The sequence below is a fragment of the Sclerotinia sclerotiorum genome, genomic scaffold (genome assembly GCF_000146945.2).
Source record: "Sclerotinia sclerotiorum 1980 UF-70 scaffold_11 genomic scaffold, whole genome shotgun sequence".
Taxonomy (NCBI): domain Eukaryota; kingdom Fungi; phylum Ascomycota; class Leotiomycetes; order Helotiales; family Sclerotiniaceae; genus Sclerotinia; species Sclerotinia sclerotiorum.
In genome coordinates this window covers 347,785-372,460 of record NW_001820825.1, presented here as the reverse complement: position 1 = coordinate 372,460, position 24,676 = coordinate 347,785, and the positions used below count along the sequence as shown (strand labels likewise).

The following is a 24,676-nucleotide window of genomic DNA, read 5'->3' as shown; positions in this document are numbered from 1 at the left end:
TACCTATTTACCTAACTACTTTAGCACTTAAGCACTTAACCATTCTGAGATCACATTTAACCACCAGAAAACTAATAAGCAAGCAAAAAACCCATCTAGGTACTCACTCCATTGTCTAATCTAATATAGTAAGTTCTTATCTCATTCACCCCTCCCTCCTTCACATCAAAATATCCTCCTCTATCATTTTATTATATTTTATTTTATCTTATTTTAATTATCTTATTGTATCTTAATTATCATTCACTCCTTACTCGCCCTCACTCCCCCTCACACCTCCTTACATCACAATGCTCACATATCCCAAACCAAAAACATTATCTCAACTAAAACTAAAATCCCCAAAAGTTCTCTTGATCTTAATAATATTCATATCCATATTTATATCCATATTTTACATTTACCCACAGAATACATACATACATCCCATACATACATACATACATACAAGCATTTCCCAGCTCATCTCATCTCATCTCATCCGTTAATATACCCCATCCATCCATCCACTCATCCCACCCCCATCCACCTCCCCCTCCCATCCACCTCCCCACCCCCAAAAATTATTACAAAACTACCTACCTACCTAGATAAATACCTACCATATAACCCCATCCCCATCCCTATTCCCAACCCCAACAAACCACATATTAAAAAAACCTTTTACCAAAAAAAGAGACAAGACAACATCACCACAAAAAATAAAAGAAAAAATAAAAAAAGAGAAAATAATTAAATAAGAAATATCCGCGTTTCGTAGGGGTTTGTTGTTCGTAAATATACACAATAGCTTTAAATTCCCTCATTCCCTCATCCCCTCATCCCTTCACTACCTTCCTACCTCTCACCCAAATCCACCAGTCCACCCACACTTAATCTTTATGTCTTTTCTCTCTTTCTCTTTCTCTCTTTCTCTCATTCCATCTTCCATTCCATCTTCCTTTAAACATCCTATTCAAAAACCCCTCCGCCCACCCTAATTTTATCCCTCTCTCCACCTAAAGTATAACTAAAAAAGCCTTCTGTATCGAAAATCTAAAGCCCGAAAATTTGGAGATAGATTTTTTATATTTAATACCAAAAGGGGGTATGAAGACGATACCCAACGCCACAAGGATTTATGATTTGTAAAAAAGAGAAAAGGAAGAGATGAGCGCGATGCTCGTATTCAGACATTGCTGAGAGAATTGTTTGATAAGAGTGCATATGATACAGTGAGATAAGGTGTAAGATTGATTGGCTTGATGTACTTTAGGGTACATGATGTGAAAAAGATATTAAAATAATCCATTCTTCAATTCCATCCCAATGAATTTTCAGCCATCATTGGTGCCGAGATTTGTTGCGTTCGAGCGGAATTTCCTGCACTTCTTCCACTTCCTCCACTGTTTCTATCATGTCCTGCAGTACCAGGAGTCAGACGACCACCAGACATGAAAGCACCACCAGTAAAAGCACTAGATTGTCTCATCTCCGCTGGGTTCATGATAGAGTTTGATCGACGATGGCTAAGCTTACGTTTCTTGTATCTCCGAGCGATAAAGAACATGGCAGCACCATAGGCGGCAGCAGCTCCAGCAGCTCCAACAACAATACCAGCAGTGGTGCTCTTAACCTTTGGAGATGTGTTTTGAGCATCGGTATTGAATACACCACTATTTCCACTAGAAGAACTTGTAGTTGCCGCAGATCCAGAACTATCAGTTCCAGTTCCAGTTCCACCTTCAAGAGTTGAACCAGGTGTCAATGGAATGGAAGGATTGATATAGTTAACAAGTGTATTAATAGATGGATCAGGATTGTTGTAGATAGCTGCAGTTGGAGTATGTAAATCAAGTTGAAGAGTGCTGACCAAATTGGTTGGAATATAAGCGAGGGCTAAAGTTGTGATGAACTTTAATTGGGATTGTGTATTATAAGGAATGAGACTGTGCATGATAACTTGTTCTTTTTTAATTCCTAACCCATCTGCGATACCAACGGGAAGATATTGAAAGATTTGTGCAGATGAAAGTGGATTGGCAACAACAAATGCGTAGTTAAGTTGGAAGAGGAAACCAAGTTGAATCAATGTGGCATTTTCTGGACTTGATGGAATAGAACCACTGGGTGTGATAACCTTTGGTAGAAATGTCGCAAGTGCAGTATTCGTGGGAGTAGCTTGATCTGTGGATGATGATTGAACAATAATGGTTTGTGGAAGCCACATTGACGTTGCATTATTTGTAGCTGTTGGGTAGATAGTGAGGGGAGGAGTTGTCTCAGTAGGTGCTTGGGTTTTTACGATTGCTGTAGTACTTTCGTGAGTTGGAGAGGCAATTATTGTTGGGGTAGCTGAGGAAGATGTAGATGTAATTCGAGCTGTACTGGCTGAACTTCCAGATGTAACAGTTGCTGATGAAGCTGCTGTTGAAGAAATATCAGATACCGTCGTCTTTGGGGTAGTTGTCGCAGAAACAGATGTTCCAATGCTTGAAAGACTTGAAGCTGAACCGGAAGAAGCTGAGGAAGCTAAGATTGAGGTGGCCGTGGAATTGCCTAATCTACTTGTTGCAGAAGTTAGGGATGGAGTTGGTAAAATAATAACTCCTGTTCCTGAACTAGATTTGATTGTAGAAGATCCGGTCTCAACGCTGGTGGAGAAACTAGTTGCAGATAATGGAATAGTCCCATTACCACTCGCACTTGTTGGAAGGAGAGTTCCTGAGATTGTTGATGAAGATCCAAGGCTTATTGAAGTGCTTGATGTGATATCTGTTCCAGAAATGATAGCGGTAGCATTTGAAGCACCGGTAGCACTGGAGACGTGGCCTGTGATCGTGGCTGATGAACCACTGCTAGTACCAGATCCAAGAATACTCGAGATTAAACTGACCAATGGAGTCGAACTAGAAGCAGAAGGTGTAGTAGAACTAGCTGCAGCGGACGAGGGACCTGTTGGAGAGCCAATGACAGAAGTGATACCAGAAATAACAGTTGTCAACAATCCTGTAGCTGATGCACTTCCAGAAGTTATTGTAGCCGAGGCAGATATACCAGTTCCGCTCAAAATTGTTGAGGTAGCTGATCCAATATCTGATGTGACCGATCCAAGAAGAGAACTTACACCAGGAAGAAGACCAGTCGAAGTTGCGGCAGATGACCCGGTAGAACTAATTCCTGTGACTGGGCCTGTAATTCCTGCGGCAGATGACCCGGTAGCAGTAGAACTAATTCCTGTAACTGGGCCTATAATTCCTGCCGAGGATGCTAAAGCACTCAAATCCGTAGCACTAGTGGTTGGTAATAAAGCAGATGTAACCGATCCAAGGTCGGAAGTGATCCCAGATAAAAGACCTGTAGCAGAAGCAGTACCTGAGGCACTAGCACTGCTCAAAGTGCCTGTAGCCGATGCTGAACCACTAACATCTGTTCCAGAAACTGAGGCAGTACTGGTTGGAAGTAAATCAGATGTAACTCCGGACACAAGAGATGGAAGTAAACCAGCTGGAGTCGTAGTTGATGCGGATGCGCTAGAAACACCAGTAGTAGCTCCAATAATACCTGCCGACGATAAGGAAGCCGAGACACTAGCATCTGTGAGGGAAGTTGCAGAAGTTGGAAGAAGATCAGATGTAACTCCGGACACAAGAGACGGAAGTAAACCAGCTGGAGTTGTAGTTGATGCAGATGCACTAGAAACACCAGTAGTAGCTCCAATAATACCTGCCGACGATAAGGAAGCCGAGACACTAGCATCTGTGAGGGAAGTTGCAGAAGTTGGAAGAAGATCAGATGTGGCAGTAGATACCAAAGATGATACGCCACCAATCAAAGATGAAAGTAAGTCACCAGAAGATGAGGTGGCAGCAGATGACTTTGTAGATATACCTGTAGGAGCTCCACTGATTCCAGAGATTGTGCTGGAAGGTGAAGAGATACCAGTTGAGGCACCAGTAATTCCAGCCACACTTGAAGGTGTCGAACTACCCGTAGAAGCAGTTTTTGGTGCTGAAATATCTGATACGCCAGTAGTTGATCCAGTAACTTTGGCAGTTGAGCTTGAGGCTGAAGAATCTGATGGTAAAATAGCAGTTGTGACTTGAGATACTACCGTTCCTACATCTGAGGTCACATCACCAACCAAACTGCTTGCTGCGGTAGCAACAATTCCCAAAAGACCAGTCGAGCTAGTAGTATCAGAAGCAGGGGCAGTGGTAGCTGCTGAGCCTGAGAATGATACTCCAGAAGATGAAGCAGTTGGGACGGATACTGGCGATGCATTTGTATCTGTAGAACTTGCAATGACAGAGCTTGATCCAGATAAAACTCCACCAGGTCCAAATGTAATTCCACTAGTAGATGATGAAGCAGCAGCTGAAGTTTTTGATGCGCTTTGAGAACTAGATCCTGAAGTTATAGTGGGAAGAATGACAATAGATGGAATCAAGCCTGTAGAAGCGACAATTGGTTCCAAAAGGTTAGGGCTTGAAGAACTGGTTGCAGATGAGCTAGATGATGGGGATACAATTGTACTTGGGGCTGATCCAGTTCCGGTGGAAGTTGAGGATGATTCAGTTGGGACTACAGAGCTTGTTGAAGATTCCGTGGATTGGGAAGTACTGGAAATAATAGTCGGGGCTTTACCAGTAGGTGCTCCGGAAATGCCTGCAGTGCTTGAACTTTGGATTGGAGTCTCCGTGGAAGTTGGAATTGAGACTGGAATAGTTACTGATGATCCTGATCCAGTGGGTACTCCGGTGATACCTACAACTGAGCCTGAATTCGAAACTGAAGTTTCCGAGGCAATAGATGCCACTGAACTCGAGCTCGATTTTGTGGTTGAAGATTCAGCAGCTTTAGTTTCACTAGATTTTGCCGATGTGCTTGTCGATGATTCAGGAATGGATGCACTTGAGGAACTCGGAGCACTGGTTGCGCTCGAGGCTGTAGATACACCAGTAGAAGCTCCAATTAACCCTAATCCGAGAGACAAATCGATTCCACCGCTAGAACTGCTGGGTTCGGCAACTGACTTTGTGGTGGCTGATGAGAGCCCAACAAGGACATAAGAGCTGGATGATGGTTTGGAAGCGGTCGAGGAACTTGATGCTCCAGTTGGAACTCCGGTAATTCCTTCCGGGGTCGAACTAGAAGTACTAGTAGTTGTAGGAACAGATACAGTTTGGACAGTTCCTGTCGATGCGTCGGAAATCCCAGTTAGTCCAACAGTAGAACTTGATGCAACGCTCAAAACTGAAGTGCTTGTGACAGATGGAATTGACTCGCTCGAAGAAGAAGAAGCTGGCAAGGAAGTTGATTCAACAGATGGAGTCGAAGTCGAAGTCGGGGTCGAGGTCGAAGTTGAAGTCGAAGTGGAACTAAAACTGTAACTGTAACTAGAGCTGGAACTCGTAGATGGTAAAATTGTAGGGGCTTCACTGGATCCAGTTCCTAAACTCGCTGCACTAGTAACCAAAGCAGTTGTTGCATCATTTGAAGATACTGCATCGGTTGGGACTGGTGTACTCGAGGATGTAGTGCTAAAAGTAAAGCTCGTAGATGAACTTGATGAACTCGATGCAGCTGCCGATGTCGTAGTTGTTGGCCCTAAATTAAACATGGATGAAAGTGAATCCAATAAAGTATCGCTTGAAGATGCCCGTTTATTTGTCGTAGTATCCTGAGCCCCATCATCCGATTGCGAACTTATGGTTGAAGAGAATGAAGATGTAATTGTGGAGTCATCATTTGTGTTTGAAGTTTGAGCTGGAACATTGCTCGTAATCGTGTTGTTCGAATAAATTTGTCTTTTGATTTCTCGTGGAAAGTAATATTTTGGTCGATCCCCCTCTGCGGAAGCAAATGAGGAAAGAATGACCACGGAAGCCAAGAATAACGAGGGTGTATGCATAATTGGAAGTTATCTCAATTAAATTCGAATTTATTATTGAGATATTAGTATTTGAAAGTATTGGACGTAAGTTTAGTTCGAGCTGAACATAAATTAGTTGAAGCTCAACGTAAAGAACGACAATGTTGATGGCGTTGGTTAATGGAGAATGGCCGCGGCCATCAAGCTTGAAGATGGAAGATTGAAGACTAACTGTCAGGGCGAATAAGTAATAACGAGTGTAATTGACAATAAATGTCAAAGAGTGTATCTATTGATGATTGCCATTAGTATGTCAACATAGTGAATATCGCATGAATGATCAGCATAAATCTTAATGGGACGAGACTTTGCGAACGAATTGATATCGAATTGGTATCGCAACCCCATTTTTGGGGAAAGGACGGTCATCATTCAAGTCAAACCAACATTTCCCCTCAAACAAACAATTCACTTTTTCGGTGTGAATGAATATCGACTCACTTCTTAAATTAAATTGTACCAGATCGTGTATGTGTGAGTAAAGAGCGAGTCTTAAATGAGTGTCGTGACGAAAAGTCGTCAATTGTTTTTTGGTTGGGTATATCCTCCTTGCACAACTTCGAATCGAAACCAAATCATCTACGAGCGACCATTATCCATAAGCCTCCGGAGGCTATCACAAATTAAAGGCGTTGACAATCTTTCGTTGAGAGAAATTCGTATCAGCAACTTGTACTTCGATTTCGATTTCGATTTCGACTGGTTGGTTGATGTTCCTGATGAGGAGTCGGCGTGAGAGATATAGAGAGAGAGTGGTGAGGTCGGAGGAGGAGGGTGATGGTGATGGTGGAGAAGGAGGAGGTTTGATGGAATGAATGGAAATGAATGAATGGATGAATTGAATGTGGCCTCGATTCGAGAGAACCTTTTGCCTTGGGGCCTTGTGAAGCTTTCAGGGCGAGGATGAGAGGTTTCAGTGGGTACTTTCACGTTGTGGAACGTAGGCGTAGGGACCAGGGAGTAAATTTACTAGAATTATAAAGGTTAGGTAGGGGGAACGTCCGTTGTATAGACCAGGAACCAGAAAATAAATAATAATAAGCCAGGGGGGCCGTGAGATGAAGAGAAACGGGAGAAACTACGGAGTGAGAGGGAAGAGGTGAGAGATAGTGTAATTGTAAAATGCAAGTACGGAGGAGGAGATTGAGCACGAGCACATTTAAAATGGTATTGTCTAACCAACGGTAGAATTGATTTGAGTACAGAGCAGAGGCTATGATGAAGGTGCACAATATATGAAAAGGATGCGATGAGATGACTTAGGATGAGATTCTTATTGTCACTGTAGTTACCATCACACAGCTTTCTTTACAATATGAGATGGCAGGCAAACAAAAGGAAACAATAAGAATATGTCGAGTAGCTGAAACTAAATCCATAAAATCAATCAAATATCAATTATCAATTATACATTTATACATTTACTTATTCGATCGTTCATATTTTGATCTTTGATCTATTCACAATTTCCTTTCCTCTCTCTTCTCCCTCTCTTTCCTACCAAGCCACAAGAAAATCATCACCTTTTCAGCCTTTTTTCCTTACCCCGTGTTACTCTCGCCTAAATCCAAGTCCAGTAAATTGACTCTTTTAGACTCAGATCATCCAATAGTATCTGTCAATTCACAGCTAGCGTGTTTTAAATAAGTCCTTGATCACACTTTAATATCCGGAATTCATGAATTAGGCTTACGCTGTATTATGAAAACAAGGGGCCGGGATAAAAATGTATATAGAAGAGGCTTTTTTGTTATTACTATTTCTTCCCAATCTGAGCAATCCATGAATTTAAGCAAAATGAATTCATTGAATGCTGGGAGATGGAGAAGGAGAATGTTCGGCAATTGTTTTCAATACATATACTGTAGTACTGTATTACTATACGAGTGGTATTGTAGTACTGTAGTATCAATCAAATAATTTGAATCATTTACAAGGCTGGATGATGGATGACCCAGTAATTGTTTCCTTACGCAAAATGGTTCATGACATGGCATGACATGGCAATTAAGGAATTTGATCGCTGATAGGACAGAAAGCAATTGTTTGAGATGAGAATGTACATTGTACAATTGCCAAAGACTATGAGTTCATCGGAAGAATGATATGCGCAGCTGAGCCACCACTTTTCCAAAATGTGATGAGGACGCGCCAATAATCCAACATTTGGTGAAAGTCTCCTGCTTTATGCATGGACAGCGGCTTTGCATTATCTGCCGAATTTATCCCTTCGTTCTAACGAGAACGAACGAACGAACTTCAATATCTTCATTTGCCTCAACCAATATGTCGGTACCGGTACATGACAATAAACATACTTTGCAACAGATACGTTTACTAGCCATCAGTCCATCGTTACAAATTCACGAATAAACATCTGAACAACGCCAATAATCAAAGGTTGATAAGGTCTAGCTGCAACAAACTACGGAGTCAGAACAATCTTAGACAAACCGAACGCTCAGGTCCCTGAATAAAAGATTATATCGTAGATCGTTTTAGAGCAAGACCCTTCTCAAATGAGAAGATGTCTCCCCACACACACACATCATCACATACCCACGAGAATCCACAATCCACTCTTTTTCATCCACTCTTCGCACTACTCTGCTGCAGTGCTGCACAGCTGCACTTTGCTGCAGTTGGTCATGTTCCCCATCTTCACTCTCGTTCCTGTGTCTAACCGCTAGATCTAACGCCATTTTCGATATCGTGCCTCGTGGGTTCGGTACCTCGTGGTTTGTTCATCTGTAATAGACTAAATGATTGTTCCTATTAATACCTACTCCAACGGGTCTATCCTCCGTACCTAGTTATTACTTTCCGCGTCGACCAATCGTAGAAAGTGTCCGTGAGAATGAATAATTGGATAATTAATATGTGCCCAAATGGAAATATTGATATCTGAGCAATCCGAGCAACGAACATATATATCGATAATTTGTATATAATAAAGAGCCCAGAACATCTGAGGCTCGTATCATTTAATCACGCAGTATTTTGAAAGAGGTTACCATGATTACGGAAATGAAATCTCTCCAGATTTTCTCACCCAAGAACTTTATTGAATTAACTAAAACATATATTTCACAAGCGACAATAATATAACATTATACTTTAACCTACCTACCAAAGGAAACGAATAAAATTGTCCAGCCCCAACATATCAGAGACCGCCCGAGCCCCAAGCCTAGATCACAAATCGCAGAGCTAGAATTAAAGACTTTCTTTTGGAGCAAAGAGCTGCCAAGACTCACTCGGCGCTACCAACAGTTTAAAATTACCACGAACCTTTACCCTTCATGCATGCGAGAGAAACCATTGGAAATGTCATATTATCTGCTGGGTACGTTCACTTATTACCTTACTAGGTAGAGAGTCTTGGATAATAATGGATAATTCAAAGCTTCACAATATTATACATCCGGGAGCCGCGAGGCATGCGAAGCGCAAACATTATTATCTCATTTTATTTATTATACAGAGTAGGTTACTTCAATGCAATCTATTGGAAACTTGTCTAGAGCTATAATGAACAAAATTGTTTGAGTCTGAGCACTTGTAACAGAAAATGAGGAAACGTCCCTAAGAAAAGAAGAAAAAAGTAAAGAAAAAAGTAAAGAAAATTTCCATATTCCCACTTGGCAATTTCTGAGAATGTATTGTGTTGTGTATTTGTTACGATAGGTATGGAGTAAGTTCTTACTTCCATACGCTTCGATATCATACAATACAATACAATACCTAGTATCTTTCATTCGTAAAGAATACCGAATTAGTATACCTTTACATTCTTTTTTTCCATTCTTCGTCATTCTTTCCTCTTCATTCTTCCCTCCTACCTCCAGTGTTTCAATCTTCAGGAGAAAGTTCAAGAACGGAATGAATGGCGTCATACATTGCGTTTCATATTCGTACACTAAACGTAACTGTACATTCCATTTATATTCTATTTTCTAAATTCTATATTCCATCTATTGATACCGTATCATTGCTAGATACCTACGTAGCTACGGAGCTAGCTAGCTGAAGTTACAGTGGTATCTAATAGGTGGTATTTGGAAATGTGATACAAATATACTAGGTACAGTACATGTGCAAAGTAACATAAAGTGAATATTCTCCTTTGATCTACGTATCCGCTCCTATCTTATTCTATCCTACCCTATCCTATCCTATCCAATCTGATACCAAACATGTCTTCCATGTCTTTCCCGTCTTTCCCGTCTTTCCCATCTTTCCATTCTCTACCCACCTAATACACACCTAGTACACACCTAGTACAATAGCCATCCCGCTTCTCCCCTCCCACTCTTCCCACTCTCCCCACTCTTCCCGTTTTATTTTTCAGCTCTTCCTCTTCCTCCCTCTCCCGTCCCCCCCTCCCCCCTCCTTTCTCCCTCCTTTCTTCCCCGTCCTCGTCCAAAGCACCCTCCTCTCCAATTTTCCCAATCTCCCCAACCGAGAAACCTACCTAGGAGTCTCCTTGTACATGTATGTATATATATTCCTACTCTTCAACATTTGTTTCTTCATGCGTGTATGCAATATGGTATTATATAGATAGATAGATAGATGAGTTCCTATGCGGACAATTCGGAGCATTCGGACAATTGGTTTAATATGCATTAGTTTTGGGGTTAATGCAATTATTGGGTAGGTAGGTTGGTAGGTAGGTATGTGAATGATCTACTGATCTTTACATGGTTCTTTCTCTGTTCTTTTTGGATTTGGATTTCGATCTCTGTACTTTCTTTTTTCTTTTCCTGATTCCTATCTCTCTTAGATCAGCTCAACCCAAAGCAAACTCAACTCATCAACCACCCTTCCCTCCCATCCAAGATCTACCACCAAATAACACTAGCCAAACCAAAACCCAAACTCAAACCCAAACTACAATACCCCTTCTTCTCCCCCTCCTCCCTCTAAACCCCTCCCTCTAAACCCCCCTCACTCAAAGAAAACCCACAGACTTCCTTTCTCCCTCCCTACTCCTCTCCCTACCCACCTCCCTCCAACCCACCGTTTCACCAAACCAAACCAGAAACCTTTTTTTTTAATGTTTTTAGTCTTTTTTTATCTTAAAAAAAAAGAAAAGAAAAGAAACTTCAGATGAAACAAGTTCATCCAATTCATAATATTATAACACTATATATTACTCTGATATCAATTAATATATTTATATATATATCCATATATACTTATATTATACTCCACCCGTCTCAAGTTTCAAGTTTCAGCACAGATTCTATATTCGTTTCACTAATTATGATTGTGTTGAGTATGTATATATATATATATATAATATCTATATACTTAAGTATTCACAATAGACTTTCATTTTTGTATTAATTACAAGATAGTTTATAGATATAGATATGATTTTATAAATGAAAATTTTAAAAGGGGAAGAGATCTAAAAGGAGAGTTAAATAAATTATATTTTGCTAGAGATTTTTTTTGGGTGAATTGTAGAGGTGATTGTAAATGTATGGAAATGTATGGAAATGGTTTTCGAGATACTGGTGAGAGAGAGAGTTGTGATTATTCGTGATGAGTTTGTTTAAGGAGAAGTGGGACAGCGAAGATTGTATATCAATACACCCACATACTCATGATATTCCTTATAACATCATGACTCTCCCATTTCTCACATACCCCTTATTTAATTCGTCGTATCCCATAACATCTCTTTCACAACTCACTCAGACGCCCATCCGCATCACGCATCCACCCACCATATAACTCGCTGAGAGGATTCCTCAACTTCCTTTCCCCCCTCACTCATAAACCCACCATACCACAAATCAAAAACATCGATGTATATATAAAAAACACACCCATACCCATCCCATTCCTAAAATTTACTTTTGCGAATAATCCCCTATATTATCGACGCACTTGCTTTTTCCCTCCCTTCCTTCCTTTCTTCCTAGATTACTACATACCAAGAATTCAGATGTTTTATATCTATCTGAGTTTATGTCTGTATCATATTGTGAACAAGGTTACTTGGGATATGATATAGAAAATATAGTATTACTATATAAATACTCAGCAGTATTGTTCTAGCGGCTTTATTGATAGGAATGTAAAATGGAGGGAGGTAAATCTTCAAACATACTGTGCGTAGTGATTTTGTATTTTCATATGCATATGTGTATTGAGATTGAGATTGAGATTGATATTGTAGAAACTACAGAATATCGATGATAAAACAAAATTGTAAAGAAAACAACAAATAGCACTACCATATCTTGGCACTGCCTCAATCTCCTTCATTCCGTAGCTATGCTGCTTGCCGTAATATCTCTATCCGAGAGAATGACCCCTTCTATCACCTAAATCGCAACAACGAGCTGTAGCGGACCATTCCGTGATCATTGATCATTTGCTTGTAGAATCGGCCGACCCTCATTCTCATGCTGCTCGGATTTTCACCTTAAATAGATAAATACACCGAATCCTGATTCGACCAGCCGAATTACATCGATTAGCCATCCAATTACTTCCGGATGATATGGCTGTAGATGAATCCAGAAATGTTATAAGGAGTGAATGGTAGATTCGAGAGAAAGATATTGTAACAATAACATACTGCATCATGTGATAGTCATGACTAGGTCTTGTGCCAGTAATGATATATACAAATTTCTAGGCATGCATGTTCAATATGTGTTGAAATATGTACGAGGATGTATGGGTTAAAGATATAAAACGTGTAGAATCGGCTTGAACATAGAAAGGAATTGGGTGTGAAATGGTTATGAGATAGGGTAGAATTGGTAATTTGCGCGTAGGAAAAGTGATGCTTCTTGATATGTTTCGATGCTGCAATACTTGCAGAATCGACTAGGTAGATGGAAGGATTATGGGTGTTTTAAACGTAAGTGTGCATTAGGTAGGTGATAGGATTTGTAATCCCCAAGATTAAAGGGGACTTGGGGCACATCTGGTTCAATGTGACCCTTAAATGCAGTTCGACATTCTTGGAGCTTGATATGCTTGACCATAATATTTTTTGACATTAATATTGGCTGCAGGACACCGGAAAATTACAGATCTCTTGGGAAAACTTAAAATTCATCATGCTGGCGCAGAACAAGAATGATGCAGATATATTTCTGCTTGACATAATAGCATAGCCAAGTTATCAATATGTCAGAAACATGGACCTTTCCAAGTGCTAGTCTACTAGAATACTTTCCTCGAGACCATTGGGTAAATCAGAAGTATGCTTGTTCAATATAAGTCTAGATTTCTGCGTCAACTTTTACAATGAGTTGAATGGTCACAACAGCAAGGAATCATCACAGCATCCATGCACAATCAAAATGAGAAATCGGCTAGCCCGTTTAACAAGATTTGAGTTTGCCGTGTATCACAACATGATGCACTTTGGTGGATCCAATGCAGGACTTTCTCAAAATGGTATTCTCCATATCAAGAGAATCACATGATTCCGTCGTCATGCAAGTGTGACAGGTTGACAGCGGCAATTAGGCGTGTACTGTTACTAGTAGGAGGAATAGAACAAGCTAAAATGGAGATGCGCATTGCCAGCAGTTACTAACCTGCGAAAATCATATCATATTTGATATAATTTTATAGAAAGACAATAACATTGAATAGACAGACACCAGGTGCTAATGCTTGGAATTTATCTATCCGGGCCGACTTGACTGCCGATGGGGATCTTCTTGTACCCGATATTTCAGCCAAAAACTCCTGCCCGTTCTTATATCATTATATATCACCCTTACTTCTTCGGCTCAGTGTATACTTGTGCTCCTTAGGATAAACTTGCCTTTAGATCGGTCATTTTCTTCAATCTAACATATCGTTACACTAAAAATATGCAGAATGTCAGATTGTATAGAATCAAAAGATAAACCGCTGACATGCCTACGAGTACACAAACACCAACGCATCCGATTAGTAAATAGATATGCAGTCAGCAGCAGAGTTTGAACAGGAAGGCAGGTGGCCTTTTGGCAAAATATCATAGCCTTGCTATGCGGAGAATGGAAAGTAGGATTTTTGGCTTTTCGTCTCCAGAGTTGAAGGGGATTGTAGATCATAAAAAGTATAGTATGCCTCTATATTGAGATTGTTGGAGAAGCGCCATAAGCTAGACGTTATAATTTCGTGGGGTCATTGTGAATAAGAGGCGTTCTATCTGGATACCGACTGGCTAACTTGACTTCAAGGTGGCACAAAAACGGGTGCTGGCCGCATTTAAAGGGACCACAGAGGGTGTACCGACATCCTGACCACAATCTCAAGTATCATCGACGCAAGGTAAATGATCAATCCTTTTCCTTTGACTGATTAGCCATCAAACAGTTGCCAAACTTGGTGGTAAACTACTTGTAGCAAATTGATGATCATTTCTTGCTTGTTTTTGGCCCTTTCCGTTTGATACGGTACACGGTGTAAGGTATAAGCAACATCAATCAGTATTATCCGGAGATTCAATAACCGCCCGTCCCTCTGAGAATATCCCTTGCATATCCCGTGGGATGCCGAATCTCAGGGAAGGAGCTTCAGACTTGATTCCCCCCACGTTTCCCGATGTACAGTTGGGCGTCTCGTGGGAGATTTGAGTTTGCAATTCGTGATAGAACAGCAAGCATGCATACGCGGAGAAAGAAGCAATCATAAGTACTAGCTTAAGGTGGAGTTTACTTGATTTTCGGCGGTAGATGCGATAAACATAATGAATTACCCTTGAGACCAGGCCTGGACAGATCTGTAGGGCCAATACCGGAATACCGGATACAGATTCATAGGGTTTTACCATATCATATCATATCAAGATCGGGGTTGTGTGGATTTTATCTAGGGACACGGCAAACCCTGGTAAAAATCGAAGAAAATAAGTAGACCTGTTGGACGTGGATAATAGCTTGAATTCTCAATAGGCCCAGTAATATACAATATACGTAGTATGCAAGTATGCATTGGTACATGCTGGACTATCAGAGGAACCATCTAGAAGAAATAGGGGGTTCGTAGGCCAGGTACGAAAAGCTCAAGGCGGAAAGCTACAAAGTTCAGCAGGTAAGAAGAAGTAAGAAGAAATACGGATTACACGCTACGAGGCTCGGACGCCGTCATTAACAAGCAAGCTTGTAAGTTGTGAGCTGCTTTAAGCCCCAAGCCCCAAGCCCCACCTACTATCGTTCGAAATTTACCAAAACCGGAACCTTCCTAAAATTCCCCCGCGACGCCATTGACTCTAAAAAATTGCATAAAGCATTCACTCATTCCCCCTCCCTTTCAAACTTCTGATTTCTTCTCTCGATTTCTTCCATATGTCATATCTGATCTCACGTCTGAGAATATCTACTCCAAAAATTCCAATTCATACCAAATTTCAATACAGAAACTTCTCTCGCACAAACGTCATCATGGGTGTCACAAAGACTATCTTGAAGGAGGGTTCTGGTGAAACTCCTAAGCCTGGAGATACCGTCACCATTCAATACACTGGATGGTTGAAGAATACCAATGCCAGCACTCCTGAGACGCAAAAGGGTAACCAGTAAGTCCATCCAAAGGCCTCAATCCCTTTTTCATGGTAATGCCATACTCTTCCCGATTCCGTGACTAACAAACTACTTTGCAGATTCGATTCATCTGTCGGCCGTGGTGCTTTCGTTGTTCAAATCGGTGTTGGTCAAGTCATCAAGGGTATTTTATCCCGCTATCTAATAAAAGTGACGTTGGATTCTTATTAACTGGTTCTTAGGCTGGGACGAGGGCGTCACCACCATGAAGGTCGGTGAGAAGGCTACCTTGGATATTACTCCGTAAGTGACATCTGCCAATGCATTGTTAAATGGCTAAGCTAATAATATCTTCATAGTGACTACGCCTATGGTGCCCGGTAAGACCTTTCTAATCCCCAACCCCCACCGTTTCTCTTCCATATGTCGACTCAATGAGTTGAATCCTCGGGAAAAAACGGCTACAATACGATGGATGGACGGAATTGCTGATCTTTCATTTCGTAGCGGTTTCCCCCCTGTCATCCCAGCTAACTCGACTCTCCTCTTGTAAGTCTCAGATTTAACAGACTAGATCCACAAAGTTCTCCACTAACAACATCTGCAGTGACGTTGAGCTTCAGAAGATCAACTAAATGCGCGATATTCAAAAGTGTTCAACCATAGATCGTCAAATGGCGAGGAGGCTCAGGCTCACGAATGAATGAATGAACGAATACACAGTGGTGGAAGCATATAAGCATGCATGAACCGCCCGTTGAGTTGAGAATGGATACTACATTGTTTCTCTGAAATTAACCACGCATTTGACTTTTGTGATGGACCTTAAAATCTATAAATATTACTCGAGCATGCGGAAGTGAAAACGAGAATCATGACCAATGAAACGAAATCTCCAAGGCGCCCTCGAACTAGGATTAAGATACCGCCTCTCATGTACAACATGTAAAAGGTTGATTCGGGATGAAGAGGGCCTTTGTGTTGAACTGTGATACCATCGGTCTCTATTCCATATAAGTGACATCGAGAAGACAGACACAGTGCAAATGAAGTTCCGTCTAGTCTTACGGCTCCAGATTGACAGGTAATTCGGTCAAGTTGCTGCAAATGTCCATACCAACCCCCCGAAATCATTGTTAGCACAAGGCTTGAGATGACATAATTTCCATCACATAGTCCGTACAAAGCACCGTCATTATTTTAGATCAACCCTCAATTGTGTGGTACCAAGTCTACAAGTGGCCGGGTTATGAGCTACTCACTAGTAGAATGACATAGCATATCTACCTAGTATGTACTATATCTTTGCTCAATTACTGATAATTTAACACGATATATTTTTCCACACCGAATTGTGCTGCGCAGTAGAAGTAGAAAGAAAATGTTCCTCCACCAAAATCCAGTGTACTCCGTAGTTATGTCATTTTATTAGCTTGGCTACTCTAGATGTTTCCATTTGTCAATCTTAAAGCCTCAGTGGCTGGGGAGCTGCGAGGCGAAAGGCATTTTGATACTGTAAGCAACCAGCAGCTTCCAATTCTTCTGGTGTTTCCATCAATCACTTCTGATAAATATCAACTTCACATTTCATCTACACATTCATTCTTAAACACAAAGATACAATAAAAAGATAAATCCTAGCAAATCTAAAATCACGCAACCCAACTACATCTTGAGAACCTTATCAGCGCACTGATTTTACTGTACCATTACCCCAACTCACAAGGCGGTAAACCCCACAATATCCAACTACTCACGATCGAGCTTTAAAGTTGGTACAATTTATTAGTGAACCAGAAAATTACCCTTTTCTGGAACACTTACCAAACGTCAACATTTCATCAACAATAGATTTAGACGGTGCTGGCAACCTGGGAAAACGTAAGCTCTCCGACGCGGATTCTCAGAGGCCAGATAAAAAGATCATGACGGTAGGTGAAAGCTACCCCTCCAAGGCGACAGCTGCACCAAGAGCTTCAAGCTTTGATCTCTACCAAATCATAACATTTATTCTAGCATTACATAAACTAATACAAAGTTACTCTCTCCTTAGGCTATACACACAAAAAATACAGACATGGAGACTAAGATGCAGGTGGATGAGTCGGTGGTTGGCCACTCCGAAATTGATGAATCCCTCTACAGTAGACAACTTTATGTTTTAGGACATGAGGCCATGAAGCGCATGGGTGCTTCAAACGTGCTCATTGTAGGACTCAAGGGACTTGGGGTGGAAATTGCAAAGAACATTGCTTTGGCAGGTGTCAAAAGCCTTACCCTTTACGACCCTGCGCCCGCAGCAATCGCCGACCTCTCATCTCAATTCTTCTTACATCCTGAAGATGTTGGGAAGCCAAGAGCGGAAGTGACCGCACCCCGCGTTGCTGAACTAAACGCATATACCCCGGTTTCCGTTCACAAGTCTTCAAGGTTAGTAGTTCATTTTGGCGCGGGGTTATACTTTGCTAACATTTAGCTCCCGCAGCTTGACGGATGACCTGACTCAATTCGATCGATACCAAGTCGTGGTCCTAACCAATACCTCTCTCAGAGATCAAATCATCATTGGTGATTATTTACATAAGAAAGGAATTTATCTAGTAGTTGCGGATACTTTTGGTCTGTTTGGATCAATATTTTGCGACTTTGGGGAAAAGTTCACTGTTCTTGACCCCACAGGCGAAGCTCCGGTCAGCGGCATTGTTGCTGGAATCGATGAGGAAGGTTTGGTTTCTGCCTTGGACGAAACAAGACATGGCCTTGAAGATGGGGATTACGTTACTTTCACCGAATTGGAAGGATTAGAAGCTCTGAACAGCGCGGACCCTCGAAAAGTAACAGTAAAGGGGCCATACACTTTCTCTATTGGGGATGTCACAGGGCTTGGTCAATACCAGAGGGGTGGAATGTATCATCAGGTCAAGATGCCAAAATTCATCGACTTCAAGCCATTGTCAGTTGCTTTGAAAGATCCAGAACACCTTATTTCCGATTATGCGAAATTTGATCGCCCTCAGCAACTCCATGTCGGTTTCCAGGCTCTTCATGGGTTCCAAGAATCTCAAGGCCGTCTTCCCAGACCGATGAATAAAGAAGACTCTATAGTCATTATTGAATCTGCTAAAACTTTCATCAAAAACCAAGAGTTGGACATCGAAGTCGATGAGAAATTGATTGCCGAGTTAAGTTACCAAGCTAAAGGTGACTTGAACCCAATGGCAGCTTTCTTCGGTGGTCTTGCAGCTCAAGAGGTATTGAAGGCTGTTTCCGGAAAATTCCACCCCATCTGCCAATGGATGTACTTCGATTCTTTAGAGTCCCTCCCCGCCAACTTTCAACGAACCGAGGAAACATGCAAACCACTCAATACTCGATATGATGGTCAGATTGCTGTATTTGGTAAAGAATACCAAGATAAGCTGGCCAATATCAACCAGTTTTTGGTGGGTGCCGGTGCCATTGGTTGCGAGATGTTAAAGAATTGGGCTATGATTGGTTTGGCCACTGGTCCCAAGGGTAAAATCTTCGTCACTGATATGGATTCAATCGAGAAGAGTAATCTCAACCGTCAATTCCTCTTCAGACCTAAGGATGTCGGGAAATTGAAGAGCGATTGTGCTGCTGAGGCAGTTCAAGCAATGAACCCTGATCTCAAGGGTCATATTGTTACTATGCGTGATCGAGTTGGTCCCGATACTGAGCACATTTTCGATGAGAAATTTTGGCATCAGCTTGATGGTGTGACTAACGCTCTTGACAACGTTGATGCTCGAACTTATGTTGATCGTCGTTGTGTCTTTTTCCGAAAGCCTTTACTGGAGAGTGGAACCCTAGGTACCAAGTGTAACACACAAGTTGTTCTCCCTCACTTGACCGAGTCATATTCCAGCTCTCAAGATCCTCCTGAGCAATCTTTCCCCATGTGTACGCTCCGAAGTTTCCCCAACAAGATTGAGCATACCATTGCCTGGTCCCGAGAGCTGTTTGAGTCATACTTCGTTAAGCCTGCGGAAACAGTCAATCTATACCTCACCCAGCCAAATTATCTTGAAAGTACCCTGAAACAAGGTGGTCAAGAAAAGGCAACTCTAGAGACGATTCTAGATTTCTTAGTTGAGGATAAGCCATTGACTGTCGAGGATTGTATCAAATGGGCTCGTCTGCAGTTCGAAAAGCAATACAATAATAACATTCAGCAACTACTGTACAACTTCCCAAAAGATTCCACCACATCAAGTGGTACACAATTTTGGTCTGGACCAAAACGTGCTCCAGATCCATTGAAGTTTGATCCAAAGAACCAATATCATTGGGATTTCATTGTCGCTGGTGCTAGTCTCCACGCTTTCAACTATGGCATCAACACTAGCGAACTTGGCTCAAGCACAATTCAAAAAGTCCTTGATAACATGATCATTCCCGATTTCTCTCCAAGTTCTTCAGTTAAGATTCAAGCTGATGATAGTGAGCCTGTAAGTCTAATCTCCGTTCCATTGCCCTACGAAGTATTTCTAACATTTTAGGATCCAAATGCTGCAAACAACTCATCCTTCGATGACAGCGCAGAGCTTCAAAGTCTCACCAACAAGCTCCCATCACCAAAATCAATGGCTGGATTGAGACTATCGCCAGTTGAGTTTGAAAAGGATGATGATTCAAACCACCACATTGATTTCATCACAGCTGCCAGCAACTTGCGTGCCGAAAATTACAAAATTGAGCTTGCCGACAGACATAAGACAAAGTTCATTGCTGGCAAGATTATTCCTGCTATTGCAACAACAACTGCTCTTGCCACTGGATTGGTAATCCTGGAGTTCTACAAGATCGTTGACGGCAAGGATGACATTGAACAATACAAGAATGGTTTCGTCAACTTGGCCTTACCTTTCTTTGGATTCAGCGAGCCTATCGCAAGTCCAAAAGCTACATACAAGGGTCACACAGGAGATGTCTCTATTGACAAACTTTGGGATAGATTTGAGGTTGAAAACATTACACTCAAAGAACTCATCGATGATTTCTCACAGAACAAGGGTCTCGAGATCAGTATGTTAAGTTCAGGTGTCAGTCTCTTGTATGCCAGCTTCTTTTCCAAGGCAAAGTTGGCGGATCGCATGAATTTGAAGCTGAGCGAACTTGTTGAGCTCATCTCTAAGAAGCCTATTCCAAGTCATCAAAAGACGGTAATCTTCGAGATTTGTGTTGAAGATCAGAATGAAGAAGATGTAGAAGTTCCTTATATTATGATGAAGTTGGGCAATTAACTATACAACGAAGCGGGAGTGGCATCAATTTTACGGGACTATGAAAATTAGAACAGCACGTGGATTATGAATACAGCGAAATATAAATATTTTACCAAGCAATGTGCGTTTTAATTCTGTGACAGTATTCATGATATTAATATAATATTTGAGACTATCTAGGAGTTCTGATCTGGACTTATTGTATACAGGAAATTTTTTTTATCTATAATAATAAATAAAAGATTTTATTTTCTTTATTATTATTTAAGTATTATCTTTAAAAATCTAATCATTGAGTATTATACGTTTTGTAAATAAATAATCAAAATAGCTTTTTTAATATGATTTTGATCAAAATTCATCACTTGTGGACCTGCTTACGAGTTTGTTTTCAGATCAGTAGATTCGTAATTTGCCAGGCAGATTTCGAAATTTCGTGAGCTGGCCACCGAACGAGCTCTTAGTAAGCACTTTGCAGGAAAAACATAAGCAATTAGCAATGATGTCAAAGCATAGCTCCAATCATGACCAATCTCATTTACCCCGCCATCGCTGGCACCTGCACCTGCACCTGCCCTGCAACTCGAGCTCCATATACTTCCTTTGTAAAGATTACCTCATGATATAAAGAGTATAACGTCGCCTCCTTTCTTCATTGTCGTAAATTCATGCTTTTCAAACTTTGTCAATTATCTGCGCAGATTCCAACTCTTTCGAAATTACCAATACGAGCTTTCAGTTCTATTAAATCCACAAATATGGTTCGTTAGCCTCCAAGCTCCTTGATGTCTAAAGGCTCGCCAGCTCCAGGAAGTACATAAACAATTGAAACAATAGCTGACATGCGAAACATACAGTCCGAGCCAAAAATCACACATTGGGTAGCACTTAATGATAAATCTGGAGAATTCAAGCGAGGTCAATCCCAATTCCGAAATTTCATCAAGAAAGGAGGGGAGTTCCCACCAGAGAAAGGAAGATACCATCTCTATGTAACTACACCTTCCTTAAGTCAAGCTTCTCTCCCGACTAATTAGAACCATTATTAGGTATCTTATGCTTGTCCATGGGCGCATCGCACATTGATCGTACGCAAACTCAAAGGCCTCGAAGATATCATTCCGTATACTAGTGTACATTGGCATATGCAAGAAAAAGGATGGAGATTTGCTACTGCTGAAGATGATGTTCCCGGTGATAACGTTACTACATCTCCAGTTGAAGCCCATAAAGGTTTTACGCATTTGAGAGATATTTACTTTCAGGTTGATCCGGAATATACTGGCAGATTCACAGTTCCGACTCTTTATGATGTGAAGCAGGGGAAGATTGTTAGTAATGAGAGTAGTGAGATTATTAGGATGTTTTATACCGAGGTTAGTTTGATTTACTTGTCCCTGTCATTCTTTCGAAATTTGGGATTAGGTGCTGATATTGAACTAAGTTTGATGATATCATTGCTCCGGAATACAAGAATGTCGATCTCTTTCCTGCAAATTTACAGAAAGAGATTGAAGCTACGAATGAATGGACATATAATGATATTAACAATGGTGTCTATAAATCCGGTTTCGCTACTAAGCAGGAAGCTTATGACAAAGCTGTCACTGAACTCTTCACGTCCTTGGATCGTGTAGAGAAACACTTGAGTGAGAATGAGGGACCATACTATCATGGAAAGAAAATTACCGAGGCGGATATCAGGTTATACGTCACTATCATCAGATTCGATGTCGTCTATGTGCAGCATTTCAAGGTATGTGTCTACTCAAGCAAGCGCCTCAGATAATGTGAAGATAGCTAATGAGTCGAAGACAAATATTCGGGACATTCGATCAGGATACCCATACATCCATAAATGGTTGAGAAACTTGTATTGGAATGTTCCAGCATTTGGAGAGACAACCGAATTCACTCATATTAAGAACCATTACACAAAGAGTCACACTCAGGTATGCACTCCTTTTTTTTCCTTTCGCAGCCATGTTGTATACTAATTCCAATCTAGATCAATCCTTACAGTATCGCTCCTTTGGGACCTGAATCACCTATCTTGAGGGAGGACGAAGAAGTTCCGGCTGTGAAATATGCTTTGAGTTTGAGGAAGTGAGTTGGGAGAGATGTAGTATGATGTGGATTTTCTTGGGAAATGGCAACAGGTAAAAGGTGTAAGACTGTAATAATATGGTTATGAATCTATATACAATCCGAGTTCAGTTTAAGCATCGAATCCTTTTAAACATTATACTTCAGTACAGATTTTTAAAAGCGGTCTTACCATAATCATATAAATTATAGCGATATAAATTGTTTCATCCAGGAATACGGAGTATACCGGAGGAGACTCTAGTCTCTGGTCTCTGGTGTAATAGAGTTTGTAGCTTTTGATGTTGGATACTAACATGTAATGGTGTAATGGAAATTGCCTGGTTGGATCTGGGGATTTGTTTTTGGGGGGGGACGTGGGCTTGCTAGATTTAGGTGATTTTGTTGATGGTCTTGGTTGAAAAGGGGAGAGAGGGGGGTTTCTATCTTTTCTTTGTGTAGTGTGATCAGTTGTAACACTAGGAAATACTATTCACATGAATGTCACGGGAAGCTTTCATTTAGCAGAAATATTCAATTTGAGGAGAATACCCACCTAATCTTCCATGATGAATTTCAAGAAAGCTTGAGATACTTTCACACCATCATGGACCTTATCAACCCTACTCATTGCATCCTCAAAAGTAGCATCGTCAAAGATACCCGAAGCATGTCTTGCCTCCAACACTTCCCTCACAATTTCCTTTGTAAATTCGGGATGTCCTTGCACCGTCATTAATCTCCCTTTAATATACATTCCCTGTGTTGCACATTTCTCCGTATATGCTAATTGTTCCACCTCTTGGGGATATTCATACACCATATCTTTATGCATTTGAAATATATTCTGTCGAAATATTAGTCCCAACTCTTTATTTATTTCTTGCTCATTCATCTCAAGCAAGAATATGTAGGAAAACAAACCAAACTCTCTAAACCAAATATCTCCTTCCCCTTTCCCGTCAACTCTACAGGAGTAACACTAAGTTCCCATCCCTTCTCATTCCTCTGAACCTTCGCCCCCATCGCCCTCCCCACAATCTGATGTCCAAAACAAATCCCTACCACCCTCACTCTTCCCTGCTCCAAAAGTCCTCTCACAAACTCGACCAATTTCACTATCCACGGCTCGGAATCAAAGGCTGTAAATCGTGATCCACTGATTAATATCGCGTCAATGGATGAAGGGCTAGGATATTCCTGAAGTGTTACAACGTCGTAGGAACTTATTTGGAGAGAGGACACCGGGAGCGGTGGTGTGAGAGTGCTAGCTCCGCGCTCGAGGAGCGTGGTAAATACGCCGCCGTATCCGTTGTATTTGGCGTCGGTGTTTGGGAGGGGGGTATCGCATTCGAGGATTGCGATGCGGAGTGGTTGGGACATTGTGTTAGGTTTTGATGGGTGAGGAAAGATGAGGATGGGATGGGATGAGTGTAAGAAAGACGAGGTAGTTTGAGAAATGAAAGGAGAAATTAAAATAAAAGATGAGAGTAAAGATGGGAACGAGAGATATTCAGAACTTGTATGATACCTAGGTAAGGTAGGTATGAATATGTACAAAAAAAACTGTTGAATTATTATTTGGTAAATAGATTAATAGATTAGATTGTTGATATGAATGAAGTCCGATAATCCTCCGTGATAGCTAGCATAGCATACATAGCATAGCTCGAACTTCTCCTTATCTTTGAACTTGTCTCGCCTCGGCTTTTCTTATCAATGATCAATGGTAGGTAGGTGCTGGTGCTTTATGTAAGATTACATATGTAAGGGCTCAACTGACGCTTTAGCTTGATAGATTTCTAATCCAATTGGATTGCTAAAGCTATACATCCGATGCTCAATGGGTAGGTAATCGGCTGTACTGTACGAACCCCAACCGCTAAGCTGTGTGTCGCTTAATTGGGCTTAGGGGC

At 41.1% G+C, this 24,676-nt stretch overlaps 8 protein-coding genes across 8 annotated transcripts in view; 4 read left to right on the top strand and 4 right to left on the bottom strand.

Moving 5' to 3' along the window:
- The window catches only part of SS1G_08264 (predicted protein), a gene marked incomplete at both ends in the record, with an annotated part of 372 nt that extends 329 nt beyond the window's left edge, over positions 1–43 (bottom strand). The window contains one exon of the mRNA XM_001590474.1: positions 28–43. Coding sequence (XP_001590524.1) covers positions 28–43 — 16 coding nt within the window. The remainder of the gene's footprint in view (positions 1–27) is intronic.
- A 1,251-nt stretch (positions 44–1,294) lies between these two features.
- SS1G_08263 (hypothetical protein) lies at positions 1,295–5,893 on the bottom strand (the record flags this gene model as incomplete). Its single annotated transcript, XM_001590473.1, has 1 exon — positions 1,295–5,893. The coding sequence occupies one exon, from the start codon at positions 5,891–5,893 to the stop codon at positions 1,295–1,297; it is 4,599 nt and encodes a 1,532-aa protein (XP_001590523.1).
- A 740-nt stretch (positions 5,894–6,633) lies between these two features.
- SS1G_08262 (predicted protein) lies at positions 6,634–6,729 on the top strand (the record flags this gene model as incomplete). Its single annotated transcript, XM_001590472.1, has 1 exon — positions 6,634–6,729. One exon carries the CDS (start codon positions 6,634–6,636, stop codon positions 6,727–6,729), a length of 96 nt encoding a protein of 31 aa, XP_001590522.1.
- A 1,407-nt stretch (positions 6,730–8,136) lies between these two features.
- Positions 8,137–8,616, bottom strand: SS1G_08261 (predicted protein; the record flags this gene model as incomplete). Its single annotated transcript, XM_001590471.1, has 2 exons — positions 8,137–8,251; positions 8,474–8,616. The coding sequence occupies 2 exons, from the start codon at positions 8,614–8,616 to the stop codon at positions 8,137–8,139; spliced, it is 258 nt and encodes an 85-aa protein (XP_001590521.1).
- A 6,615-nt stretch (positions 8,617–15,231) lies between these two features.
- On the top strand, positions 15,232–16,061 carry SS1G_08260 (hypothetical protein; the record flags this gene model as incomplete). Its single annotated transcript, XM_001590470.1, has 6 exons — positions 15,232–15,461; positions 15,546–15,610; positions 15,669–15,729; positions 15,786–15,806; positions 15,934–15,975; positions 16,034–16,061. 6 exons carry the CDS (start codon positions 15,232–15,234, stop codon positions 16,059–16,061), a joined length of 447 nt encoding a protein of 148 aa, XP_001590520.1.
- An 811-nt stretch (positions 16,062–16,872) lies between these two features.
- On the top strand, positions 16,873–20,693 carry SS1G_08259 (hypothetical protein; the record flags this gene model as incomplete). The annotated part of the gene is made up of 4 exons (XM_001590469.1): positions 16,873–16,941; positions 17,480–17,856; positions 17,903–19,898; positions 19,950–20,693. The coding sequence occupies 4 exons, from the start codon at positions 16,873–16,875 to the stop codon at positions 20,691–20,693; spliced, it is 3,186 nt and encodes a 1,061-aa protein (XP_001590519.1).
- A 740-nt stretch (positions 20,694–21,433) lies between these two features.
- SS1G_08258 (hypothetical protein) lies at positions 21,434–22,785 on the top strand (the record flags this gene model as incomplete). The annotated part of the gene is made up of 5 exons (XM_001590468.1): positions 21,434–21,436; positions 21,533–21,667; positions 21,725–22,051; positions 22,120–22,431; positions 22,684–22,785. The coding sequence occupies 5 exons, from the start codon at positions 21,434–21,436 to the stop codon at positions 22,783–22,785; spliced, it is 879 nt and encodes a 292-aa protein (XP_001590518.1).
- A 531-nt stretch (positions 22,786–23,316) lies between these two features.
- SS1G_08257 (hypothetical protein) lies at positions 23,317–24,143 on the bottom strand (the record flags this gene model as incomplete). The annotated part of the gene is made up of 2 exons (XM_001590467.1): positions 23,317–23,607; positions 23,685–24,143. 2 exons carry the CDS (start codon positions 24,141–24,143, stop codon positions 23,317–23,319), a joined length of 750 nt encoding a protein of 249 aa, XP_001590517.1.
- Between the last annotated feature and the right edge of the window lie 533 nt (positions 24,144–24,676).